The 21,987-nt window shown below is 33.1% G+C and overlaps 1 protein-coding gene across 1 annotated transcript in view; it reads left to right on the top strand.

Moving 5' to 3' along the window:
* CCDC172 (coiled-coil domain containing 172) overlaps window positions 1–21,209 on the top strand; it is a 43,131-nt gene extending 21,922 nt beyond the window's left edge. Inside the window, exons 3-6 of the mRNA XM_007173148.2 lie at window positions 4,492–4,608; window positions 5,797–5,962; window positions 20,639–20,740; window positions 21,103–21,209. Coding sequence (XP_007173210.2) covers window positions 4,492–4,608; window positions 5,797–5,962; window positions 20,639–20,740; window positions 21,103–21,209 — 492 coding nt within the window. The remainder of the gene's footprint in view (window positions 1–4,491; window positions 4,609–5,796; window positions 5,963–20,638; window positions 20,741–21,102) is intronic.
* Window positions 21,210–21,987: the final 778 nt, after the last annotated feature.

Genomic DNA, 21,987 nt, shown 5'->3' with positions numbered 1-21,987 from the left:
GTGGCTCACGGGCCTAGTTGCTCCGCGGCATGTGGGATCTTCCCAGACCAGGGCTCGAACCCGTGTCCCCTGCATTGGCAGGCAGATTCTCAACCACTGCGCCACCAGGGAAGCCCTGTGCCAGCTTTTTAAATAATTGTTATCTCTTGTTCCTTTTCTTGACATATTGCATTAACAAGAACTTCCAGAACAGACGTAAATAGCAGTGGTCTTATCAGGCATCCTGATAATCCTTAATGAAAAGATGAGAGATGAGCCAAGACTTGACTGAGATGAAGGAATGAACCATGAGGAATCTGGGGAAAGAGATTTCCAGGCATAGAATATCCAGTGCAAAGGCCTTGAGGAGAGAGTGTGGCTGGATGTTCGGGGAATAACAAGGAGGCCAGTGTGGCTAGAGAGGAGTGATTGAGGAGGAAACTGGCAGAAGATTAGATTAGAGAGGGAATAAGAGTGCAATCATGTAAAGCCTTATAAGCCATTATAAGGACTAATATTTACTAATATTGAACCTTCCTTGCTTACTATATTAGGATTACTGTGTCATAGTGAGTTCTTCTTTAAGCATTGCATCTGTGGTTAAGAAATATATTTATAAAAAATAGATTTATTTTTTAAAAAAGTTAATATCTGCAATTGATACAGTATTCATTGATGTACTCTAGTGTTGAAACGTCTTTTATCATAGTCATGACAAACGCATTATTTCCCCAGTTGCTGTGATTACGAATGTGAAATCTTCTACCTAACTTTCATGATGTTTTCTTATATAGTGTTGCCTGTTTTACTCTTGGGCAGAGCATTTAGTCAGCAAAATACCAGTTCCTAAAGCCTGAAATTATTTTAAGCAACAGCAACCACAACAAAGTGTAGATTGTACTTTGTACTTTGCTTACTTGGACCCAAACATTAATTTCAAATCCTCAGTCATTCTCAATTTTCAAGTTATTCTGGTAGAAAAATACCTCAGGGTGCCCAAGCAGCAAGAGTGGTGAAGAGTCACAAATCATGGCTATGCTGAAAACTGACCTAGTTGACCAGATAAGTCAACTGACTGGGGAAACTACAAGCTCTTTTGAAAAATCAAATATCCCAGGAAAAATAAGACAGGGAAAGGGAAAAAAAAGTGTTTATTTCTGAGAGAAGTAAAATTAACCAGAGTGTTGGCACTGTTATAAATTAAAATTTTCCAAAACAGCAATATTTTCTGACAAAGCTTGGCTGTTTGATTCTAGCACATAACTTTAAGGCTGCGCGCAAATATTTTCATTTCATTTGTAGTCAGAGGAAGAAAAGAGATTAGAAAGAGAAATTTGAACCTTCCACCCTTTTCTTTTTATCATTTGTAGCCCCTTGAGATCCCTGGGTAATTTAGCAGATACAGCCAGTAGTTTCTTAAGTTTTTATTTATCATGGATGTCCAGGCTACCATGGATATAAGATAGTGCCTCAATTCAAACCTGACTCAGATAAGTTCAAAAATATCTTTTTAAATTACAATTTTACGTCTCTTCTAGTATCTTCCCAATTCTGATTCCTACCCATCACTTTTGTGACAAAAGAAAGGTGAGAGAGATTTCTGATGATAATTTATTCTGTGAAATGACCTCATCTTGTGATCCTATCAACATCTTCAGGGTTATATTTGGAATATTTATACATCAGTAGGTCTGGTTTTCAAAAGCAAGAATGCGAAAAATAATTTAAGAAATGAGTTGTGATAACAGGAAGAACAAAAGGAACAATGAGAAACACATTCTGCAAATAGGTGGCCTTGAAAAGCTTTTTTTAGTAGTGAGAGTTAATAACTTATACTTGGTAGAGTGGAACTGGATAAATCCTAAGGCGTTTGTCCCATTAGTTCCATTAAAATAGAAGGTCTAATAATATTAGACCCCATGTAGTTTCTGCAACCATAACTTAACTGCCTTCCTCAACTTGTGAGTCAGCGTAGGCAATCTATTCTTTCTTGACCTTCCTAACTTGAGCTTTTCCAAAGTCCTGCTTCTTTCTCTTTTACTCTCTTTTCCCTACTTGCCAATTCCATTATGCATTAAATGTTTCCATCACAGATCCTAAGTAAATTTAAAAATTAATGTTACTGTAATCTTTCTGTAGTTATTGATTCTCTGGGGCTTTTTAGATCTTGATTAAAAGAGGAAAATGTGTGAGTAAAAGATAAAGACAGAGTGTAAAACAGAAAGTAAGAATGAAGAGTACACCAATAATAAGAATGAAAACAGAAAAATAGAAAAGACCTCAAAATGGATAATTTACATAGAATTTTAGGGAAGAGGAAAATTATAGCTCTACCCTTCTTATAGATCTTTTGAACAGCTGTCTGATTTTCATTTGGGGTATATAGGTTTCATCTTTTCAGGTTATGGTAAAACATTCCAATTAAATGCCAATATGTCTAATATCTCTCCTTAATAATTGTTATTTTCCCTTTTAAGAAAGAAGACATGAGCTCAGTGATAATTTTAGGTCTTAGTGATAGCTGGAAACAGAGCACCTTAATTTCTGAGTCCTTAACATAAGGCTTTTGTGAATTCGAGTGATAAATTTGCTTGTCTTATTTTAAAATTCCTTAGTTTGATAAATAATATTTTCTCCATTTTTGGTTTTCAGTGCAGGTTTGACTACAGATCAGTGGTAGAAACAGAATCAGAATTTAGGAATTTTGATTCTGAAAGGCGTGTTACATGAAATACCTAATTGGATTAAACCAAAATTTATCCAGCCTGATATTTGGTCTCAAAGCAGTTTTGTAAACATTCATGGTTATTGTTCATAATTGCAACTCTGAGAGTTAGGAATATACTGCAAGCAACCTTTTCTCAATAAATTCTGATGGACCTAGTATTTGGTAATTTTTCTGTCTCTTAAACTTATATACTTTCAATTTATGCTGTTGTCAGAGACTGAAGTCCCTTTTTAGTACCAAAAGTATCTTTTTGCTACTTTGAAATAGTTCTCATATTTACATATTAGTATCATGATTTAGAGGCAGTAAAGTCAGAAGACCTGAATTTTAGTCCTGGGTTTGCCCCTAATTAATTATATAACCTTTGTTAAGGTATTACTTCTCTGGAACTCATTTTATTCTCATTTATATAATATATACTAAATAGCTCAGAAGTATTTTCTTATTCAAAATAAATGTGCTAAAATTCATGATCACACTCTTGTTCACCATTGTTACCAGTTTCTATATAATTTTATAGATCAGACCATATGTTTTCTAATTTCTGTCTTCTCAGACAGTAAAATACTAACTGCCCATTCTCCCTTCCCCCAATTTTGAAAGTATTTTCTGAATTCCTTTGGTCGTGTAAATTGCACCTTTCTAATCTTTCTCTATTGATGTCTTTCTTAAGATAAAGTTGATGAAATCAGCACCAAGTGCTGAAGGTATGGGCAGATGGGCTATGATATTATATAAATTTAAGATCATATTTTCTGTTTTATTTCAGCTGCTTTCTTTTTAATGCCAGTATTTCTAGGGCTTTTTAGCCATATCATTTCAAAATGTCTTTTAGGCCAACCCTTTGCCTCTGGACTAAACTATTCCTAAGCTCTTTATTATTCAATATCTTCTGGGACAGAGATTTCACAACCTGTCTCTCACCTTGAGGAAGTTCTTACAGCTAATAACATAAATCATGCTTTCTGCAATTTAAGTTGAATTTATTTTCTTTTCCTTTTCTCTGTGGAGATGGGAACAGCCCCAGATTTGAAGTGATGCTTTCTTATGAGGGCCAGTAGTGAATGTAGTGGAAAGATTATTTCCAGTCTGGCATCATTTTTAGCTTTTATATATTAAAGCTTCCTGACTTTCATTTCAATGTTCATGGTCTCAAGAGATGCTATTCTTTACAGCCCAAATGAAATAACAGTTACATATCTAATATTAATGTTTATTTTATCTTTTGCTAGTTAGAACCAAATGAGGTACTAAAATAAAAAATGAGTTCTCAAAACCCATTTGAAGACTTTAGAAGATTTGTGTTTTATTTGGTATAACTATAGTCATGGGACTAGGTTTTTGCCTGTGATTTTTAGATTTTATCTCATAATTTGATTAGTCATGATTTATTCATCCATATCTTTCATGTAAGTGATGAGAATAGAAATTTGTTCTTTAAAACAAGCTGTCTTAAAGCAGATTTCAATGTGTGTCATCAAAAAGCTTTAGTACCTAAGGTACAAATTGTGCTAGGTATTAGAAAGGAAAAAAGTAAACACATTCTCTGCCCTTGAGGCACCTATAGTCTTATTAGGGGAAGAGATTATAAAAATTATAATTATAAAGCATTTGTAAAATAATTTAAGATAGAGCATATAAAGTAAGATGTCTAATGTGAATTTTATTTTTCATTTTAAAGATTAATATAAAAATTTTATACTGTACAGATCTGTTCTATTAACTAAGGTACCCTAAAATGTCTAATTGTTTCATTCTGATTTCTGTTTTTTTTTACTTTAAAGATTCAGCAGTTTTCTGAAAAAGCCTTCCTCTTACAGCTTTTGAAAACTCATGAAAATGCCTTAGAAAGACAGTGCAGTGAAATTACAAGCCAAAGGAATATGCTTCTCCAAACGTTTGTAAGTCTCCAGCCACTTGGAAAAATTTATTTCACTAACTGTATCAAAAAGTATTAAAATATACTTAGATGTACTTTTAGAAAAAATTATCCGTATGCATATTGGCAGATAGTCATGTTCAGATATGGAACATTATTAAGTGCTATTTTAAACCAGTTGGTAGAGTAATATAGTTTGAAAGAATTTTATTGGCAGCATGCAGTATAGAAATTATTTGCAATTGTAATAAGCATAAAAGAAATAGTGAAATTGATTTGAATTGCTTAGGCTTCAAGACCTTGGTTTTAATGCTTTTGAAAGGCAGAGAGGTTCACACTTTAGGCATACTAATGGATGTGGGTGAAAAGATAGATTTTGTTTATCTTTTTATAATAAGTCAGAGCCAACAGACTCAGTAGTTTTAAATGATAAGGACAGTTTAGGAATATGATTTGTAACTAACTGCCATTTTGAAAAAATGCATTTTAAAATATTAAAAATATATCTCTAAAGTCAGAATCAACCACCAAATGGTTATGAATGACATGGCCAGTTTCCAAATGTAGCTCATAATTAGTTACATTTCTTAGAAAAAAACTAGGAAAATGCAGTAATGTTTAGGTTCTACCATTGTCAAAAATTTAGGTACTAGCATTGTTTAAAGTTTTTGTAAATTCTTATTTCTACTCCATGTTGACATTTCATGAAATGTAGCTATTATTTAGAACTGAATTTGAAATGAATATGTAATTTTACCTTCATTGTCTAAATTTTAAAAGGTTTTCTTGGATTTCCTTTTTTGTTTTTCTTTTTTATCCTGTAAGACAGTAATTCCCTTGCGTGTAGACTTTCATTTTCAACTTTGGTTATTTAATTATTTTACCACCCATTTTGCAATGAAAAAACGGCATATATGGCTGTAAGTTTAATACACGAACAAATGCATACATAATGATGGGTGGTAGAATTTCTACCTTAATTGTCCTAAAACATTAAGGGTAAATCTTTCACATGAATATAGTTGGTTGTTACTATGTAATAACTTCAGTTTTTTAATTAATATTGCTGGAGGAGTACAGCATTTTAATCCCAGGAAGTATAATTTTCTATTTTGTTGTTAATATTTCCAAATGATTGCATTTTAAATCACTAAGGAAAAATATTGTTGCAATTAACACCTATATTTGTTCCTTTGTTTCCATTTTTCAGGAGGCTACAAAGAGAAAAGTGACAGAGGAGGAAGAAAAATTTATTAAGGAAATTACAGACTTCAATAATGAGTATGATATAACAAAGAAACGAGAGCTTTTGGTGAAAGAAAATGTCAAGATTCAAATATCTGACTTAGAAAACGAGGCAAACATTCTGAAAATGGGTATGAATACATAGTACCACCTCATTTATCTGATATTATTGAAAATAACTTATTTTGAATTAATGGTTTTTCCAGAAATTTAACTTTTTCATAAGTAAATTAGGTTATTGCATAGCTATTCTTTTACTTTTATCTTAATGGTATGTATCTTTTATTGTGAGCAGTCTCAAATTCTTTAGAAGTAGATGTGACATGAGCATTGGTCATTTATTTAGTAATCAAATCTGTTCACTATCTGTTAGTGTTAACTACTCTTTTAGGTCCTGGAGATGTAAAACTAAAAAGTGAAGGGATCAAATCCATAAGCAAATGTTTATAGTAAAATGTGATAGAAGCTATAATAAGGGTAATACTGTTGCTGTGATCCTCATTTTACCATCAATCCAGTTTAAACTAGGAAACACGGTTACACAGCAAGGTAGGGAGAATTTCATTTCAGAAACAGTAGTATGCAGGTTATTGCAGTTTGTGATAAGATCCTGAACTAAAGAAGTTACCAAAGAGAGGAGATGATGAATTAAAGAGATGTTTAGGAAGAATGATAGGACTGTATCACTGATTAATGTAAACAGATATATAGAAAGTCAAGCATGAATCACAGTTTTCAAACTTAAGAGATTGGGTAGAATATGGTACCAGGAGGAAGAGCAGAGGTGGAGGTGAACTATAGCCTTTTCTGGACAAAAAGATTAAGTTTTATTTCAGGTAGTTTTAGTTGGAGATGTCTGTGGCATAAACAGGTGGAAATGCCCAGGTAGCAGGTGGAAATTTGGTCGTGAAGCTGATAAGAGAGATCAGAGCTAGAGTATTGGGTTTAGGAATACAGAGGAGTTGGTGACATAATTCAAAGGGAACCTGTAGAGGGAACATAGAGGAGGACCGAAGACCAAAGACAGAAACTGGGAAAGCATAACATTTAAGGAAAGGAAGAGAAGAAGAATGAGACAGAGATGTCAAAGAGGGCAAGGGGAGAACCAGCAGAGAGTAATATGTGATTTGGGGCAAGATGCTTAAGTTTTCTTTGCCTCAGTTTCCTCATCTGTAAAGATGGAGGATAATAATAATGACCTTAACAAGGTTGTTGTGAGGATTCAATGAAATAATATTTAAGTACATAGAATGCTACCGGGAACATAATTTAACCCTTACTAATATAGGGATTATACTTTTTAATTAGTTTAATTTTATAGATGAAGGAAATGAGGTTCTCAGAGATAAATTACTTCGGGTAGAGAGTGTAGGGCAGAGGTTCTTAACCATAGGCACACATCTGGGAAGTTTTAAAAAAATATATTAAATGCTTGAGTCTCATCTCAGATTTATTGAGTCAGGATATGGAACATAATTTTTTAAGTCCCTTAGATAATATTCATGTTTACTGCTATTTAATGATCACAGGTGTAGAACACAAGTTTAAATAGGTATTAACCTTAGGAGATACTCTAAAACTACCTTTCTTTAAAAAGTCATGGATATGACCACTTCTATTCGCGATAGTATTGGAAATTCTGACCAGATCAGTTAGGCAGGAAAAAGAAACAAAAGACATGCAAATTGGAAAGGAAGAAGTAAAATTATCTCTGTTCCCAGATGGCATAATCTTATAGGTAGAACACCTAACAATTCCACAAAAAAAAAACCAAGCAAACTAGCAAAACAAACAGCTTAAGCTAATAAATATAGCAAAGTTGCAAATTAGTTGCATTTCTATGTACTAGCAAAGAGCAATCTTTCAAGATTCCACTTATAATAGCATCAAAAGGAATAAAGTACTTAGGAAAAAAAATAACCAAGGAGATTAAAGACTTGTACACTGAGAACTATAAAACATTACTCAAAGAAATTAGAGAAGACCTAAATAAATGGAAAGATATCCCATGTTCATGGATTGGAAAACTTAATATTGCTACTATGGTATTATTATCCAAAATAATCTACAGATTCAATGAAATCTCTATCAAAATCTCAACAGCATTTTTTTCATGAATAGAAAAACCCATCCTAAAATTTGTATGGAATCCCAAAGGATCCCAAATGGCCAAAACAAGAACAAAGTTGGAGGACTCAAAATTCCTGATTTCAAAATTTAGTAAAATGCTATGGTAATCAAAACAGTGTGATACTGGAATAAAGACAGACATATAGAACAATGGAATAGAATAGAGAGCTCAAATATAAACCCTTGTGTCAAATGATTTTTGATAAGGGTGCCAAGACCATTCAATGGGAAAAGACCGTCTTTTCAACAAATGCTGCTGGGAAAACTGGATACCACATGCAAAAGAATGAAGTTGGGCCCTTACCTTACACTATGTATGAAAATTAACTAAAAATGGATCAAAGTCGTAAACTTAAAAAATAAAATAATGAAGCTCTTAGAAGAAAACATATGGGAAACACCTCATGACATTGCATTTGGTGATGATTTCTTGGATACTGAAAACACAGGCAATAAAAGAAAAAATAGATAAACTGTACTTGGTCAAAATTAAAATCTTTTGTACATCAAAGGACACTATCAAGAGAGTAAAAACACAACCCACAGAATGGGATAAAATATTTTCAAATCATATCTTTGATAAGGGATTAATACCCAGAATATTAAAAAAAAAACAACATAACTCAACACCAAAAAAACAAAACCAAACCAAAAAAAAACCCAATTAAAAAATGGGCAAAGGATTTGAATAGACCATTTTTCCAAAGAAATGGCCAGTAAGCTCATGAAAAGATGTTCAACCTAAATAGTCATTAGGGAAATGGAAATCAAAACCACAATGAGATATTGCTTAACACCCATTTAGGATGGCTGTTATTTAAAAAAAAAGTTAAAATCTCCACAACATGATATTCACACTGTTCAGGATGCAATCCAAAATTCCTTAACCTGTGAAGAATCAGTGAAACATGACCTAATGTCAAAAGAAAATAATGAGATGCCAAAACCACAGTGATCTAGATATTGGAGTTAAAATCTTTATAGCAGCTTTATTAACTATGCTCAATGAGTTAAGAAAAATGCACTTTTAATAGATGAAAAGCTAGGTAATCTCAGCAGAAAAATATAAAATGTAAAAAAGAATCAAATGAACATTTTAGAACTGAAAAATATCTGAAATAAAAATGTCACTTAATAGCAGAATGGAGCTGACAGAGGAGCCAATGAACATAAAGCTGGATTAATAGAAGTTACCCAATCTGAAGAAGAGAGAAAAAATTGAAACAAAACAAAACAAAACAAAAAAATAGAAACTCAGGGACCTGTGGGACAATTGCAAAAGGTCTAACATGCAAATAATTAGAGTTTCTGAAGGAGAGAGGAGAGAGAATGGGGCAGAAAATATATTTGAAGAAATCATGGCAGAAAATGTCTTAAATTTGCTGAAAAATATTAATGCATAGATTAAAGAAGCTCAGCAAATCCAAACAAGATAAATTCAAAGAAATTCATGCCTAGGGACATAATAATAGTGACATTGTTGAAAAGCCAAAGATAAAAAAATCTTGAAAACAGGGAGCAATTAATCAAATAACCATGTACTTGTCACTAGAAACCATGAAGTCAAGAAGATAGTGGAATAATGAAAGTGTTGAAAGAAAAGTAAATCTCTATATCCAGTGAAAAATCCTTCAAAAACAAAGGTAAAATAAAGACATTTTCAAGTAAAGGAAAATTAAGAGAATTCTTTGCCACCATGACTGAACAACAAGAAATGCTAAAGGAAGCTCTCCAAATAGAAGTAAAAATGACACCAGAGACAAACTCATATCTTAATTAAAATATACAGAAATGGCAAATAAAATATAAGTACCTATGTTTTCTCTTAATTTTTAAAAATACCTATGATTTCTTAAAGCAAAAAATATATTGTCTTGTGGAGTTCATAATGAATGTAGAGGCAATTTGTATATATGTATGTCATATGCATACATGACAACTATAACATAAAGAAATGGAAAGGGGGCCTGGTAAGTGGATCTGTACAGTTCTGTATAACATTCAGAAAACCAGGAATAGAAGGGAACTTTCTTGATCTGATAAGTATCCTGTATGAAAAGCCTACAGCTAACATTATACTTAATGGTGAAATATTGAATACTAACATCATATATAATGGTGACATATTAAATACTTTCCCACAAAGATTGAGAATAAGGTAAGGGTGCCCATTGATACCACTTTTATTCAATATGTCTCTGGATGTCCTAGCCATTTTAGCTATTGCAATAAGACAAGGGGAAAAAAGGCATACAGATCAGAAAGAATAAAAATAAAATTGCCTCTATTAGTAGATTACATGATTGTTTATGTAGAAAATAGTAAGGAATTTACAAAACAATTACTAAAATTAATAAGTGAATAAAGTAATGCAAGATTGATGTATAAAAATCAGTTGAATTTTTATGTGCTAACAGCAAACAATTGGAAAATGGAATAAAAATGCCATTTAAACAGGATCAAAAAATAACATAGGAACAAATTTAACAGAAGACATGCAGGACTTCTACATTGTAAACTGAGCATTACTGAGAGACATTAAGGAAGAACTAAATAAATAGATATACCATGTTCAGGGATTGGAAAATTCAATTTTTTTAATATGTCAGTTCTCTTCAAATGGATCTTAGGTTCAACAGAATCTCAGTAAAAGTCCCGTTAAGTTTTATTAAATCTCGACAAGCAGATTCTAATATTTATATGGAAATACAAATGACTTAAAATAGCCACAATTTTTAAAAAATAGAACAAAATTTAGAGATTTATACTCCCTGGTTTCAAAATTGCTAAAAAGCTACAATAATCAAGATAATGTGTCATTGGCTTAAGAATAGGCACATAGATCACTGGAATGGAAAAGAGTCCAGAAATAGACGTATGCATATATGGTCAACTGATTTTCACCGCTGGTAGCAAGGCAATTCAGTGGGTAAAGGAAATTCATTCATCAATTACAAAACAATGATTCTTAACTTTTACTTCACACCATATTAAGAATCAACTCAGAATGGGCATACACCTAAACATAAAAGCTAAATTTATGAAACTCCTAAGAGAAAACGTAGTAGGAAACCTTCACCATCTTGGAATAGGCAATGATGCCTAAAATAGGACCCAGAAACATAAACTGTAAAAGAAAAAAATACATTGGACTTAAAATAAATATAAAAATACTACTTAAAAATGAAAAATCAAAGCACAGACTTGGAGAAAATATTTGCAGTATACATATCTGGCAATGTACTATTATCCAGAATATAATGAACTCTTACAACTTAATAAGAAGGCAACAAAACTGATTGTAAAAGGGGGAAAAGATTTGAACTTTGCAAAAGAGTATATACTAATGACCAATGAACATGTGAAAAGACACTCAATATCTTTAGTCATAAGGAAAATGCAAATTAAAACCATGATGTGATATCACTGTATATTCACTTAATTAAAATTAAAAAGCTTTATCATAGCAAATGTCGACAAGAATATGGAGCACTTGAAATACATATGGTAGTGATGAGAATGTAAAATAAATCATACAACCACTTTGGAAAATTGTTTTACAGTTTCTTAAAAAGTTAAACATACTCCAGAGAAATGAAGCATATGTTCACACCAAGTTTTTAGCAACTTTATTCATAAAACTGAACATAACTTAAATGTTAAGAGGTTAATTAAGATTAAGAGGAGAATGGATAAACAAAACTGGTATATCCATGCAATGGAATACTCAACAAAAAAAATAACAAATCTGCTGACACACACCATGGATGCATCTCAGAATGATATGGTGAGTGAAATAAGCTAGACACAGAAAAATACATACTATATACAACGCAAACTATGTGACAGCAATCAGAAAGTGACAACAAGCAGATCAGTGGTTGCCTAGGTTGGGATGTATGAACTGCAAAGGGGCACAGGAATTTGGGGGGATTAATGGAAATCTATTATTTCTTGATTATGGTGGTGGTTTCACAGTATATATGATGGTAAAAACTCATGAAATTGTGTGCTATAAATGTATGTACTTTATGTAAATTACTCCTCTATAAAAATGATAGAGAAAAAAGGTCCTTGATGCCACAAATAATGTAGGAGCCCCCTATTTTGTGTTCTTTCTTCCAGAAATATGAATTTATTTTAACAGATTTGCTTTCATGGTGCTTGATACTGTTCATTCTTTATACTTTCAAAACGTCTCTAGGGTTTCCATATGAAATTTATTTAATCTCCATAATGGCAGGGACTTCGTTTTGTTTAATGCTCTATCTCCAACAGTATAAATGAGATAATTATAAATCGATGACTGCTTCAAAAAGAGAAGTACAAACTGATATGAGAACATGTAAGGGAACCTAACCTGGACTAGGTAGTTAAGGAAGGACTACCTGAGCAAGTGACTTTCAGACTGAGACCTGAAGTGTCATAGGGATTTGCCAAATGAGAGGTTTGGGTCTAGATGTCAGATAGTTAGATATTTAACTTAAGAGCTCAGAGAGAGGTTTGGGCTAGAGCTATTAAATTTGGGGAATCACCCAGGGAGAGTGTATTGAAAGAAAATATTAGAACCCTGAGTAACACCATGACTTTCAAGAAGAGGAAGAAAGCCAGCAGAGTGTGAGAAAGAGCTTCGAGAAATTTAGGCACATTCAAGAAAGGATACATTGCTCTGTGAAGTTGGGATCACCTAGGGGAGAGAGTATTTGAGGTTGTATTTGAGAATATTTGGCAAAGCTGCCAAACTGTCAACCATAAGGACTAAGAAGCAGCAGTTGCATGTCCCTGGTGATCTTTAGGAAAAGCAACAGATTGAGGTAATTAGAGAAGAAGGGCAGAAGCCGGGTTGTAATGAGTTGAGCAGTGAGGAGAGGAAATGGTGACCATGAGCATAGATAAGTCTTCGAAGAAGTTTCTCTGCAGATAAGATAGAAAGTCCAGTAACCCAGGAGGATGGAAGGTCAGGGGAGGGTTTTTAGTGGGAAAGTGGGATTGTCCTTTTTTCATTTTTCTTTTTTGAAATGGGGGATATTTGAACATATTTAAATATTGATGGATTGGAGCCAGTAGGGAGGTAGAGTTGAAAATTACAGAAAGAAGCTGAATTCCCAGTGAAGATGGGCAACGGTACACAGGTGGTGGGACTGGTGGTGATTCAAGAAGAAAACAAAATAAAATAAAAATAAAAATTAAGAAACAACCTACATGAACAACAACAAGGGCCTCTAATAATCTGAGTATGTTATCTGTACTTTTGTGAATGTATTTGTGTGGTAAAAATCTACTAATGAAATTGCTAAATCAAAGGGAAATATTAAGAGGCTTAATACTAAATTACACTCCTTATAGCACTGAATTAATTTTCCTACCAACTGCCTAGGAAAGTGCCTGTTTTCCTAAATTATTATCTCCTACCATTACCAATCTGGGCATTATCAATGACTTTAATCTTTGCCAATCTGACAAGTCAAGATGTTATTTTCATTGTTGGTTTAATTAGCATTTCTTTGATTTTGCACTATGTTGAATTTATCTGAATTTATTGACCATTTATATTTTTCTTTTTCTGTGAACAATCTGTTAATATTCTTTGTTCATCTTTATGTATTTTTATTCTTACTGATTTATATGAGCTTTTTGTAAATTAATGAAGTTAGCCCTGTGTCATGTGTTATAAATTTGTGTCCTAGTTTATTGTTTACCTTTGACTATACTTATAGTATGTATGTATATGTCTCTGTGTGTGTCTGCATATGTCTGAATGCCATATAGAAATGTTAAACTTTTGCAGTCATCTTCATCAATCTTTTCCATTATGGCTTCTGGATTTTGTCTCCAGCTTAGAAAGAGTTTTACTATTAATCATGACACCAGATTGAAACTTTCTTTCTTCTCCTTCTCTCTCTTTCTTCTCCTTCCCTCTCTCTCCCCTCTTTTTTCTTTCCCTCCCTACCCTCCCCCTTTTGAGATGATCATATATGCTTTTCCCACTTTAATCTATTAACATAGTGAACTTTGTTAATAAATATCCTATTATTAACCTTACTTAGCTGTGGTCTCTAATGTTTTCTTTAAGATTTTTGCATCAGTATTTATAAGTGAGATTAATCTTTTTGTGTGTGTTGTATTGACTTAACAGAAAGAATGTAAAAGCTTTCTTCTTTCTCCAGCTGGAAAAAATGTAAATACTAGAATTATCAACTCCTTCAAGGTTCAAAAGAATTCACCTGTGAAACTGTTTATGGTGACTGTTTCTCCCTGGTGGTGCTGGTGGAGAAAGGAGTTACTCAAATTTTAAGCACATACTAGAGCCATTTTCTTCTCAGAGCAGTTTTAGTTTCCATTTGTCTTCTGTCCCGTCAGTGGTTGCTCTTCCATTCCCTTTTCTAGTTTGTACCACCATATCTGTTATTTCCTGATACTTGATTTTCCTCTTCTCTCTTCCTTCTTCTGCTGGCTGTCCCCTCTGACCTTTCCCATTGAGCTTTTAGACCATAACTTTGGTTAGTCAGCCAGTTACATTGGGTTTTGAATAATCTTCATCTTCATCTCTCCATAGCTATTTTATTATTTTCTGATACTTAGAGTTTTCTTTCCACTGCCTGATATCTTCCTTGATTTATTAGTTTTTAACTTCAGATGTGGATGCTATTCTTACCCCTTGAAGTTGCCAAGATATTAACACCCATATATTTTTAGAAGGAATTACTAGTTTTGGACTATTACTATGAGCCTCTTAATGTAGTTACATTATGTTTTACAGTATCATGATAAACATAGCAAACCAAGTTCCTCAACTTGTTTTGCCAGCCCTGCACAACCTAGTGGTTCTCCACCTTCTAGGGATACCTTATGTGTATGCGTGTGTGTGTGCACACAGACGTGCATGTGTATGTGTTACAATATTACATAGATGTCCTGGGAAGGCCTCACTGATGAGGTGTGTTTTGAATAAAGCCTGAAAGAAGTAAGAGAATGAGCCAAATGAATATCTGGGGGAAGAGCATTTCAGACAGAAGGATAGCTGATATAAAGCCTACAAAGGGAGATTGTGCCTAATCTGATTTCGAGGGAAAACAAAGAGCCTAATGTTGTTGTTGTTTTAAATTTATTTATTTTTTATTTATTTATTTTTGGCTACATTGGGTCTTCATTGCTGCATGCAGGCTTTCTCTAGTTGCAGTGAGCAGGGGCTACTCTTCGTTGCAGTGCATGGGCTTCTCATTGTTCTCATTGTGGTGGCTTCTCTTGTTGCAGAGCACAGGCTCTAGGTGCGTGGGCTTCAGTAGTTGTGGCTTGTGGGCTCTAGAGTGCAGGCTCAGGAGTTGTGGTGCATGGGCTTAGTTGCTCCGCGGCGTGTGGGATCTTCCCGGACCAGGGCTCGAACCTGTGCCCCCTGCATTGGCAGGTGGATTCTGAACTACTGCACCACCAGAGAAGTCCCAAGAGCCTAATGTCTTTAGAGTAGAAGGAGAGGTCGTGAGGTCAGAGAGGTGACAAGATACAGCCACTGTGGAAAACAGTTTGGGGGTTCCTTAAAAAACTAAAAATAGGACTACCATATGACCCAGCAATCGCACTACTGGACATATACCCTGAGAAAACCATAATTCAAAAAGACACATGTACCCCAGTGTTCATTGCAGCACTATTTACAATAGCCAGGACATGGAAGCAACCTAAGTGTCCATTGACAGATGAATGGATAAAGAAGATGTGGTACATATATACAATGGAATATTACTCAGCCATTAAAAGGAATGAAGTTGGGTCATTTGTAGAGTTGTGGATGGACCTAGAGAGTGTCATACAGAGTGAAGTAAGTCAGAAAGTGAAAAACAAATATCTTATGTTAATGCATATATGTGGAATCTAGAAAAATGGTATAAATGATCTTATTTGCATAGCAGAAATAGAGACAAATGTATGAATACCAAGGGGGAAAGGGGGAGTGGGAGGAATTGGGAGATTGGGATTGACACATAAACACTATTGATACTGTGTATAAAATAGACAACTAATGAGAACATACTGTATAGCACAGGGAACTCTGCTTAATGCACTGTGGTGACCTAAATGGGAAGGAAATCCAAAAAAGAGGGGATATATGTATATGTATAGCTGATTCATTTTGCTGTACAGTAGAAACTAACACAACATTGTAAAGCAGCTATACTCCAATAAAAATTAAAGAAAAAGAACTCAGATCATTTAAAACCTGTGGGCCATTCGAAAAACTTTGGCTTTTACCCAAGTGAGATCAGAAGTCATTAGAGAATTTTGAGCACAGGAGTGAAGGGTCTCACATATGCTAATAGGATTTCTTTGGCCTCAGTTGAAAACACACTTAATGGAGGTAAAAGCAGAAACAGAAACCTAGGGAAAAGTGGCAGTAATCCAGACCAGAGATAATGATGGCTTAGTTTAAGACTGTAAGCAATTGAAATGGTGAGAGGTGTTTGGATTCTGGATAAATTTTGAAGATGGACAAGTAGGATTTCATGATGGATTAGATGTGGGGTACGAGAGAAAGAGAGGCATTAACAGTTGACTCCAAGTTTTTTTGGCCTGAGCACCTAGAAGTATTGGTATTTGGTATTCAATATATATTTGTGAAATTAATAAATGTTTATTTATTTTGAACATCTGATAATTCATAGATAAAAGGGTCCATCACTTTTGGCTTCAAAATAATGACTATAATGATTGTCACAACATTTTTCTCAAAATGTCCCTCTTATTTATTTCTTCCAGTTGGTGAATCAGTTTTTCTTGGATGTTAGATAAGAGGAAGCATATTACACACCTTGCTTGCTAGTATTCTTTAAAGATAGGCAATGTGTGTACAGTTATATGAGAAAGAAAACTCACATGTCAAAAGATGGGAATGAATTTTCATTGTCTTAATTTAGTTTAATATTCATAGCCATAAAACCTAGCTTGATTAGAACTTCTTGGATTTTAAGCAGTGGAAGGAAGTAAAAAGTTATCACCACATCAGTTATACCTCAATAAAGCTAAAAAATAAAAGTAATAACAAAATTAAAATGAGGCAGTAGAAAAGTGGGAAAAAAGTTATTACCACAAACATTGTGTTTATTCTTTCTGTTGTGTAAGTGTCATAAGGAATTGATGCACTTGTCTTATTTTTTGGGAGGGAAGAAACAGTCTTGGAACCATGCCTTTTCCATTTAGCCTAGAGAGTTAGGACTAAGAAAAATAATACATTCTCTACCTCAGGAATGTTTAAGTCCAAAATTTCTCTATCATTCTTGCCCAAGTTTTACAAAGATATTTTATCATTTTATCATAGAATGTCTGATAAATCAGTTAATAATGAATAAAATATTGTTTCACTTTTTAAATCTCTTAAAGATTGTAATGGTATCCTGGAATACTTCTCTTAATTATTAGCATGTAGTTATGTTTATATTTTAAATATTCATTTATTAAAGGAGCAGAAGCATAAATGTGAGTTTATTAATTTTTTTCAAAGAACTGTTCATTTTAAATTAATTGACAAAAACATGGATAATAAAAATTTTTAATTCAATTATATGATTTGAGTTCAGTTCAGCACACTCTCTTGAGCACATGCTGTGTGTTCTGTATATGTTATGACAAGCACTGTACAAGAATTGGAGTTTAAAGATAAATGAAAGCTCCTGTTTTTAAGGAGCTTATGGTCTACTATGGGAGATAGACAAGTAAAAGGATAATTTAAATAGTATGTGGAGAACTTTCACTTATAATCAGGAAGGAGCACAACACAAACAACTAGAACTGAAGAAAATATATTAAAAACTATTTTTACATATTGAGGACAAGAGACTGTTCAAGACTATGATTACGAGAAGGGAAACACATGAGGTATGATTACCCTAGCTTTTTACCTGGATGCAATTCTTTGACAGCAGGACTGAGAGGGGGAACTTAAGCAAAGCAGAGTGGTCTGATTGAGTTGAGGAAACAAAGATTGGAGTTCAGGGAGGCTGAGTTAGCTGAAATTTTCAGGACAATGTACTTGAGAGGAAAGAACTACAGAGACAAAAACCTCCAGAAATCTTCATAGAGGTTGCTTTGAGCCTTTGGCTATATATTACTCTGTGCATACATTCAGGAAAACCACTAGGCTGAGTGAAGAAAAACTGCTGAGGAGTCATAAGGTCAACAATTCTAAGAGCTCACACAGGAGACATTCATGTTCCATCCTGTCAGAATAGAAAGATCCCATTAAACAGAAGAGTCCTGCCTTAATAGCAAGATTAAATTAGCCTTAGACTTAAGGCTCTTCTGGACACACTCTTTTAAAAAAAATCTTAAAAGCAAAGTTTGGACTTAATCATGTTACCTAACTGCCTGCTAAATAACAAGCACCAACATGCTTTAAGGGAAGAGATCTAAATTCAAACATTCAAGAAAATAGTGAACACAATGTCTAGTATCCAATCAAAAATCACTATACATGTGAAAAAGCCAATTGTAACTCATAGCAAGGAGGAAATTAGGTCAATAGAAACACCTCTAGACATCATAGAGATAATGCAATTAGCAGAGAAAGACTTTTAAAATTATTCTTATAAATATACTCAAGACCATGAATATAATGAAGAGATAAATAAAAGATATAAAAATAATCAAAGATTCAGAAAAATCATTTGACAAGATCCAACACCCTTTCATGGTTTAAAAAAAAAAATTCAATACAGTAGACGTAGAAGAGACCATTCTCAACCTGATAAAGGGTATCTATGAAAAACCCATGGCGAATGCTATTAATGATGAAAGAATGAAAATTCCTCACCTAAGATTGGGAAAATACAAAGATATCCACTACTACTACTTCTATTCAACATTTTGCTAGAGATTTTAGCCTGGACAATCAGGCAAGAAAAAGAATTAAAAGACATCTAGACTGGAAAGGAAGAAGTAAAACTATCTCTATTTGAAGATAACATGATCTTGTGTATAGAAATCCTAAGGAATCCACCGGAAAACTATTTGAGCTAATAAACAAGTTCAGCAAGGTTGCAGGATATTAGATCAATATATACAAATCAATTATATTTCTATATACTAGCAATGAACAATTTGTAAGTTAAATTAAAGAACATTCCATTTACAATCAAAAAGAGTAAAATACTTAGGAATACATTTAACAAAAGTTCAAGACTACAAAAAACATCATTGAAGGAAATTAAAGAAGACCTAAATAAATGGAAAGTCATCCCAAGTTGATGGATTGGAAGATCTAATATTGTTAAGATGGCAATACTCCCAAATGTGATCTACAGATTCAATATAACCCCTATCAAATATTCTAGCTGGCTTTTTGCAGTCTGACCCTAAAATTTATAGAAATGCAAAGGACCAATAATAGCCAAAACAAACTTGAAAAAGAACAGCATTGAAAGACTCATACTTCCTGATTTCAAACTTAGAACAAAGCTGCTGTAATCAAGACAGTGAGGTGCTGGTATGAGTATGGGCATATAGATCAAGGGAATATAATTGAGAATCCAAAAATAAACCCATACATTTATGGTCTATTGATTTTTACACATATGCCAAGACAATTCATTTGCAAAAGAATAGTCTTTTTAAATAAAGGTGCTAGGATAACTGGATATCCCCATGCAAAAGAATGAATGTGGACATGTACCTCATACTGTACACAAAAACTAAATCAAAACAGATCAAAGACCTATATGTAAGAGCTAAAAATATAAAACTCTTAGAATAAATCACAGTTGTAAATCTTCATAATTTAGGATTAGGAAATGGTTTTCTAGGTATTCACAAGCAACAAAAGAATAGATAAATTGGACTTCATCAAAATTAAAACTCGAGTTTCAAAGGACACTATCAAAAAAGTGAAAAGACAACCCACAGAATTGTAGAAAATATTGGCAAATCATGTATCTAATAAGAGACTAGCATCCAGAATATATAAAGAACTCTTACAACTAAACAATAAAAAGAAAACCCAGTTTTTTTAATGGACAAAGTATTTAAAAAGGCATTTATCCAAAAAAGGCATACAAATGGCCACATGAAAGATGTTCAAAATAATTAGGAAAATGCAAATCAAAACCACAATGAGATGCCACTAGCCTGGCTATAATAAAGGAGTAGATAAGAGTTGGATAGGCTGTGGAGAAATTGGAAACCTCATACATTGCTGGTAGAAATGTACAATTATACAACTACTTTGGAAAACAGTTTGACAGTTTCTCAAAATGTTACACCTAGAGTTACCCTATGACCCACAATTCCACTCCCTGGTATTTCAAGATAATTGAAACCATATGCCTGCATAAGAACTTGTACATGAATGTTCATAGCAGCATTGTTCATGGTAACCAAAAAGAGAGTAGAGTTTTCTTATTTCATTGGGAAGCTTGTTTTACTTAGTAATATGACACTATTTTGAATTCTCTTTCAGCAGTCTAACCCTCAACTAACTTGTTCTTTTGTATCCAGTTGTTGCTTAAATAATCCTGGTCAGTTTATTAAGAAACAGTTCCTACGTGGCCAAGGGAAGCTGTTGGGACTTAAAATTGACCATATACTGCTTAAATTTTTACTACACAAGAAACAGTTAATCATTCCTGACATACATAAGGCAAAACTTAAAATAGTTAAAATATGTTTTTTGGTTTTTGTCTATTTGTTTCTAGAAATGAAGTCAGTGGAACATGATAGTGGCCAGTTAAATGAACTTCAAAAACAAAAGAGTGAATTGATACAAGAATTATTTACTTTGCAGAGAGAGCTTAAAGGTATTACCTTTATGAGTTAGTTTATTTTGCTGATGAATATTGTTATATATCTACTATAGGGTAGTATTATTCTTTCAAAATGTATTCACCTATTGGGATATAGTGCTGCCATTGATGTAAAAAAGGAACAGGTAAAGCACTGAACTGATCAGTGTTAGATCTGGTATTTTTTATGTCACAAATTTTGTTAAGATCTTTTTTTGTGTGTGCCTTTATTTGCTACATTAAAGTAGAAAAATAAAAATCACTAATACATATATTTTACATGAAGCACCAAAATTGAGTATTGTTCTTATGAATGAATAAAGATAACCTTTATGTTTAATTTTTTAAAGATTGTAAGAATTTTCTTAATTGTTTAGGTTTTGAAGATAAAAAAAAAGAAGCCATTTGTACTACCAAGTACCTAGAGGCAGAAAAAATAAAAATCAGTGAAAAGCCTCAAAATGATGCTGAATGCTTAAGGTAAGAATTGCCTATTATACTTTGGTATAAAATCTGGTAATTTTCCAAGTTGTCAAGTAGATTTCAGCATAAAACTAAACGCACAGTTGTTTCTTTTTTAAGTTCGTTTAAGAAATTATTTCCTTCTATGTGTATTCTGAAACATACTAATAAGCAAACACTTTACTGGCTAGAAAGTGCTACACATAAGTTTCACGATGCATCAGGTTGATAAGGGTGAAATCAATTTTATCTTTTCATATACCTCATGGTCTCAGAGTTATTCATATCCTAACAGATTAAGATATAGTATTGTTTCCACAACTCTCTTTTTTATTATCCTAACTTTCTGGAGTGAAATGATTGAAATTATTTTTTGTCCTTCTAGATTTCAGGGGGAAAAAACACAGTCTACTATTTTACTTGAAATCTGTCACTGGTTTTGGGCCTAAAGATTGAAAATGTATTTTCTGTATGGAATATTTAGATTTTTTTTAATGCATTTGGATAATGAAAGAATAGCTGAGGTTTGAAATGACATAATTATATACCAAAGGAGAACACCCCCCCCAGTTTATTAATTTCACTGTTATTTATTAATAATTCAGTGTTATATTTGCTGGCTTAATTTTAAAGAACTTCCTATACTTTCTACATTTAATGTAAGAAACAGAAACCTCATTACCAAATCTACGTAGAGGCAAATGAAGACTTCTTTCACATAAATCATATAGGAAATAAGTCCACTAGAGCTGAACAAATGCTTCATATTAGCAGTGTATTGCCTTAGGCCATAATTTTAG

This window comes from Balaenoptera acutorostrata, chromosome 16 (assembly GCF_949987535.1).
Source record: "Balaenoptera acutorostrata chromosome 16, mBalAcu1.1, whole genome shotgun sequence".
Lineage (NCBI taxonomy): Eukaryota > Metazoa > Chordata > Mammalia > Artiodactyla > Balaenopteridae > Balaenoptera > Balaenoptera acutorostrata.
This window is presented reverse-complemented; position numbering and strand designations above follow the sequence as displayed.